The 7,063-nt window shown below is 39.0% G+C and overlaps 1 protein-coding gene across 1 annotated transcript; it reads right to left on the minus strand.

Annotated features, from left to right (window-relative positions):
- Nucleotides 1-850: 850 nt before the first annotated feature.
- Nucleotides 851-3,857, minus strand: Pth (parathyroid hormone). The gene is made up of 3 exons (XM_021221463.1): nt 3,736-3,857; nt 1,467-1,557; nt 851-1,350 (listed from the first exon to the last, which is right to left on the minus strand). The coding sequence occupies exons 2-3, from the start codon at nt 1,550-1,552 to the stop codon at nt 1,089-1,091; spliced, it is 348 nt and encodes a 115-aa protein (XP_021077122.1). The 5' UTR covers nt 1,553-1,557; nt 3,736-3,857; the 3' UTR covers nt 851-1,088.
- Between the last annotated feature and the right edge of the window lie 3,206 nt (nt 3,858-7,063).

The following is a 7,063-nucleotide window of genomic DNA, read 5'->3' on the forward strand; positions in this document are numbered from 1 at the left end:
AGATAAATGAGTACGTTATCTGTGATGAACACTAAATAAGGATTTGTGAATAATGGATAAATACTATATTTCTATTCCTTGCAGTGTAGAGTTCAGAGATAGATATACTCTGTGAGTTTATGTAATGGCAAATGCTTTGCAGTCAAGTCTTTTTGCCCCACTTTTTGCCCCACTTCCTGAGTATTTCATTGGGCTTCCTGAAAAGAAAGGGAGAGTAATAACCAACTAATATGAATTTGGGGACCTAGTACTCTGGAATTAAAAACAGGCAAGTGTTCAAAATATTGATTGAGGTGAATGAATTAAAGAAAGTTTTTCTTGTGTTGTTTTACAAACTCATGTCAATAAAACCATTTTGGTATGCATCGTGACAAAAGACATGGGATTTATTTGGGATTATTTTTGCTATCTTAACTTCCTTATAAGTGTGTGGGTATGTCCACATGAGTGCAAGTACTGGCAGGGCCAAGGGCATTGGATTGTCCTAGAATTGGACTTAAAGGTGGTTGTGAGCCACCTGATGTGGGTCCTGGGGACCAAACTCAAGTCATTTGAGGCAACAGTGTGCAATCTTTTTTTTTTAAAGATTGATTGATTGATTGAGTGATTGATTTATATGAGTACACTGTTGCTGTCTTCAGACACATAAGAAGAGGGCATCAGATCCCATTACAGATGGTTGTGAGCCACCATATGGTTTCTGGGAATTGAACTCAGGACCTCTGGAAGAGCAGTCAGTGCTCTTAACTGCTGAGCCATCTCTCTAGCCCAACAGTTTGCAATCTTAACTTCTGAGCCAGCCCTCCAACTGAGACAAAGTTGTAACAAGTAAGAAACACTGCTTATTTGATTCATGAGCATTAAAGCTTTATTTATACTTAAGGAGAGATGTGGAAACGAGTAATACTTTAAAAAGAAGAGCATATGGAAATGGAATCATTGAAAGAGACCTTAAATGAGCAAAAATGTAATCAAAAAAATTCCAAATTTTCATCACAGTAGAAGTATTAGCACTTGGAGATCTTCATAGAGCTTGAAAAGTTAGCAGCGTAGGTCAGTGCCCTGCACTGTCTAGAATAAATCAGCATTTACTGAGATTTAGACTTAACTAGTACATCCACATCAGCTTTGTCCCCCTCACCAAGACTCTTTGGATAGCCATCAACAGGGACATTTTCCTCCTTCTTGGTGAGCTTCTGGTGACTGCCATCTCTGGCAGCCATTTGGACTCCAAGACTCACAAAATTGTGCACATCTTGCAGCTTCCTTCTCAGCCATTGCATCCTCTCCATGGAGGCAAGGTGTTTGCCCAGGTTGTGCATAAGCTGTATTTCACTGACAGCTCTCTTCCTAGAAAGAAGGGAAAGAGAGGACCGCTCCATTAGCTCCCCATGTCCACAATGTGAAAGCCCACCACAAAGCCTTGAGTCCACACTTCCCTATGCACAATGAGCTGCAGCACTTACTTCACAGGTTTTCCATCTGCTTGGGTAAGAAGACAAACTGCCAGCATGATGATCATTACTTTAGCCATGGCATTTGCAGACATCATCTTTACTAAAAGAAGAAACAACATTGAGATATTTTAAGATCCTGTCAGTGTTCTAAAATATGTAAATACAGTCTCAGTAGTTGTTATTCATAACCACCAAAGCAAGCAATGAAGTCACAGTAATTAATTGATCTATTTTTCATGAGTCTTTGGAATCTTTATATAACAGATACATTAGTACTAAAATGTGTACACATAACTTAGAGAAGTAGCATGCATGACTTTCTTAGGTAGCTTTCTGAGATTTCTTGTAATTTTAATATTTGCTATGTAAAACATACTGACTGAAGAACAGTTTTGATTATTTTTCTCTCATATCTGTGTTGGCTATATATCTACATGCTTATAATAGCCTTGAAATTCACAAACCTCTTAATTAGGTAAACAATAACTATTCAGTGAGCAAATACTGTTTCCATGACTAAGCTTGTTTTCAGATGCTAGCATAATAGCCATAAATGCCAAATTTGTAGGATTTTACCTTTATTTTTGAGATAAGACTTTGGTGTGTAGACCAGGCTGGCCTTGAGGTTATGATCCTCCTGCCTTGGTTTCTGGCACATTGGAAGTTCAGGCATTCACCATCATGTCTAACTATAAGGTTTAATTTTGATGCCTTTACTGAATTAATAATGCAACACCTTTTCCAACAACAACAAAAAAGTCTTAGGCTAGGAGGATGACTCAGTTAATAAATGCTTGCTGTACAAACACAGACCTGAGTTCAAATCCCTAGCACCGCTAAAAAAGGTTGGGCAGAGCAGCAATGCACCTGTAACCCTACCATTGGGTAGGTTTCAAAAAAAAAAAAGGTGGAGAATGATAGAAGAAGGCATCCAACAATCCAACATTGACATCTCTGGTCTTTACATGCAAACACATACACACAAATTTATTACACGTATGTGTATGTGTTATAGCATTTAAAAATCAGAGTCAGGAGTGGTGGTGCACGCCTTTCATCCTAGGTACTCGGAGGTGGAGACAGGTAGATCTCTGTGAGTTCAAGGCAAGCCTGTTCCAGGATAGCCAAGGCTACATAGAGAAACCCTGTCTCGAAAAACCAAAACAACAACAACATCAACAAAATCAAATTAATTTCTTATAATATTTTCTTGGAGCTTTGACCCTTAGTAAAACGAATATCTACATCTTGCAGCTTCAACTTCACAGTTATAATTTAATATAACTTCTAGTTCTTTCTTCTTGCTCATAAATTAATATGCATATTTTGGCTTAATCTGTAGCTCTGTGGTTGCAGACTTTATTATTATAGTAGCACTTTAAGAAAAAAAACACTGTTCTCCTTTCTAAGTGACACACACAATAGGAATTACGTTTCTGTTTTAAAAGGAGATTGCATCCTTAGTTAATAAGAGACCTTACAGCCTGCACCAGTTCTCTTCAGTGTGCATTGATTGCAGAGCTATGGGTGGAGTGACAAAGGAAAGTGTTCTAGGCTGTGTCAGTCACAGGCACTGTAGCTGGCTGACAGGAGCATCGGTGTCTAATCCTAGCTCAGCTCCCATGACTTGGTGATAGGCATCTCGGCCTTATTTCCTTGTTCTTTTGCAGAAGATGGACTTACTTAGGATGAGAAGAGCTTAAAAAGTCATGAAGCATCTTTAAAATGCATGTATCATTTTAAAGATTAGAAAACACTGTTTTTTTTTTAATGTAAAAGGTATGAATATTCAACAGTGAAAGGAAAAAATTTGCAACCTTAGTATGCAAGCTAAACTCCTGAGAAGCCATAAAAAAATAAAACCTAGATAAGGATAAATAAAACCTACAAGAAAATAGGCATCCACTCCACATGGTACATCATTGTTGACTTTTACATCAGAATTATTGTCCCACGGCTAGCTTGATTTTTATCCCAAATTTCTGACAAGGAGATCAATAAAACCAATCGTGTCAATGTCTGTTGAGTCCCTGTACTTTCAGGTGGTATTAAAAATAAGGTATCCAAAGAAGTGTTAACCATAAAAATAGATTCTTCATGACTTTCTTACCATACATTTATTTTATTGCTACATTTTTCTATGTAGCAAAACTCACCTTTAACATTTTCAGTTTTTAAAAATGGCATGATATTGGTAGATAATGGTATGTATTAAAAAAACTAGCTCAATGTTTTAAATCTCACAGAATTTAAAAAGGGCAATTGAGAGATTCCTTACCATACAATGACTCTCAGAGAGGATCCTTCAGGGATGTACCAACTGATGCTGTAGTAAGCTGGAGTAAACCAGACAGCTGATGAACTGACTGCCGTTCTTCAAGTCCGAGTTTCATATGCAGGCTTTTTGCTCACCAAGAGGGGTATTTTATTGCTAAGGATGATGTCACTCCTGGTTCTCTGACTCTCAATCATAGGATCAGAACAGCCATATACCCTCATGGGGGGGGTGCCCACTCCTCTAAAGTTTCAGATAACTAGATAGTAGATGAAAATGAGGAGGGTGCTGGCAAAGAAACTGCAAAAGAAGATGCAGCAAATACTAAGTGTCCACCTAGAAAATTTTGACATAATCGATGATACTGAGTTTATATTTAAAAAAAAAACAACAAAACTTTGAGACAGAGTCTCACTATGTCACTCTGGTTGGCCTGGAACTCAATATGTACACCAGGATGGCCTAAAACTCAAGAGATCCACCTGCCTCTGCTTCATGAATGCTAGGGTTAAAGACATTTGCCACTTTGCCTTACCACTTACAAAGTTTTGATTCCAAATATTTATGATAAAGCTATTCTACTATTTGAAATTAAAGCCTGAAGTATATTTGCTATTTGTCATATCCACATTGTAAATAAATACACTTGTGTTCTTAAGAAATCGTTTAGCGAGCCAGGCATGGTGGCATACGCCTTTAATCCCAGCACTTGGGAGGCAGAGGCAGGCGGATTTCTGAGTTCAAGGCCAGCCTGGTCTACAAAGTGAGTTCCAGGACAGCCAGGACTATACAAAGAAACCCTGTCTTGAAAAAAAAAAAATCATTTAGCATGCTTTTTCTTACAAGCCGTTTCCAACCAACTCATATCACCTTTGATCAGCTTTCCAAAAATAGATTTAATATATGCTTAATGTGTATAAGGCTGGGGAGCTGGATAGGTGGCTCAGCCAGGGAAGTGAAAATGTGAGGACCTGGGTTCAGTTCCTAGAACCCATCTCCAAGCCAAACACAGTGAGGAGCACTTGTAAAACCAGTACTTGCGGGAGGACATGGATACCGGCAAATTCCCAGGGCTGACTAGGCAGGTAACAAGCATCAGGTTCAGTGATTTAAGCATCATATTAAAAAAAACAAGGAGGAGAGCAAAAATAGGGGAAGATACCCGATGTTGTCCTCTAACTCCTCATACACACACACACACACACACACACACACACACACACACACATGCACACGCACGCACACGCACACACACACATACACACACACGCACGCATGCACACAGAGGAAAACAATGGACATAAGAAAATATTCAGAGTGATTTGGCACATGATTTTGACAGTATCCAAACAAATTATTTTTTAAAATTATTTTATTAGATATTTTCTTCATTTACATTTCAAATGCTATCCCAAATGTCCCCTATACCCTCCCCCCGCCCTGCTCCCCTGCCCACTCACTCCTACTTCTTGGCCCTGGCATTTCCCTGTATGGGGCATATAAAGTTTGCAAGACCAAGGGGCCTCTCTTCCCAATGATGGCTGACTAGGCCATCTTCTGCTATATATGCAGCTAGAGACACGAGCTCTGGGGGTACTGATTAGTTCATATTGTTGTTCCACCTATAGGGTTGCANACCCCTTCAGTTCCTTGGGTAATTTCTCTAGCTCCTCCGTTGGGGTCTTTGTGTTCTATCCTATAGATGACTGTGGGCATCCACTTCTATATTTGCCAGGCACTGGCATAGCCTCACAAGAGATAGCTATATCAGTGTCCTTTCAGCAAGATCTTGCTGGCATATGCAATAGTGTCTGCGTTTGGTGGCTGATTATGGGATGGACCCCCGGGTGGGGTAGTCTCTGGATGGTCCATCCTTTTGATTTAGCTCCAAACTTTGTCTCTGCAACTTCTTTCATGGATATTTCATTCCCTATTTTGGGGAGGAATGAAGTATTCACGTGTTGGTCTTCCTTCTTCTTGATTTTCTTGTGATTTGGAGATTGTATCTTGGGTATTCTAGGTTTCTGGGCTAATATCCAGTTACCAGTGAGTGCATATCAAGTGAGTTCTTTTGTGATTGGGTTATCTCACTCAGGATGATATCCTCCAGATACATCCATTTGCCTAAGAATTTCATAAATTCAACAAATTATTTTTAAATTCAGTGAACTTAGGCTTTCAAGGAATGGTAATAGCATTTAATAAATGCTAATTACATTTATTAAATTCTTAATTTGCACACATTATCCTGATAACTATTACAGTAATTCGTCAGAGGATGTGTTCACCCCTATTTTTACACAAGCATTTTATGCTTATAAATGTGGAAGTTATGGAATTCAATGACTTTATGATCACTCCAGTCTTATTTAATTCTTATTACTGCAGTTTTCTTTTAAAATGTCCTTTCTGCCTTAGTCCTCTTTACTTGAGTTTGCCTCATGCTTTACAAACTCTCTTCCGGCGGATTCAGTCCTGAGTCTCATGTTCTGCAATGAGGGTTGAGATCCCAAACCTAATAGGGACAAGATGCTGCCACTCGCCTCATGTCAGATGTTGCTCTTTGGCTGACTAGACCCTTCAGTGTCTTCGATATAGCCAAGGGCTTATTCAGGCAGCTTGTCCCTCAGCTAGAGAGCCATTCGTGGAATTAGATTAGTTCTCTTATCTCTGGTCACACCCAGGCTACATCCATCCTTTGGCTGCTAACCATTGCTGAGGTCCAACTGGACTCAGTATGACTTTGAACAGTATGGAGTAATGGATGAGAGGTATGTTAAACATATGTCAGTGCTGTTCTGGAAAATTGTCTACAAATTGGAGTATGTTTTAAGGCTTCACTTTTGAAGTATTAGAGACAAATTAGAATGTATTCTGAGGGTACAATTCAGTTTGGTGGAAAAGTTGAACAATGTAAAAAGTAGTTGAGTAAGGTTGGAAAAGCTTTGGGTTAATTATATAGCTATCTATTGTTCTTTACAGAGTTCTATAAGGAAGGTGTCTAAGCCCTGGGGTTTAAGAAGCAAAGACTGGTAGATTTCTGAGTTTAAGGCTAGCCTGATCTACAGAGTAAGTTCTTGAGGGATAAGAGAAAAAATGAAGCAAAGACTGAAATTTAAAAGAAATTAGGAACCATGTATGGTAGCTCATGCATTTAATCCTGCACTCGGGTGGCAGATGCAGGTGGATTTCTGGGAGTTTGAGGCCAGTCTCTACAAAGAGAGTTCCAGGACAACCAGAGCTGTTAGAGAAACCCTTGTCAAATCCCCACCCAAAGTCTACATACATACATACATACATACATACATACATACATACATACATACATACA

This window comes from Mus pahari, chromosome 1, assembly GCF_900095145.1.
Source record: "Mus pahari chromosome 1, PAHARI_EIJ_v1.1, whole genome shotgun sequence".
Lineage (NCBI taxonomy): Eukaryota > Metazoa > Chordata > Mammalia > Rodentia > Muridae > Mus > Mus pahari.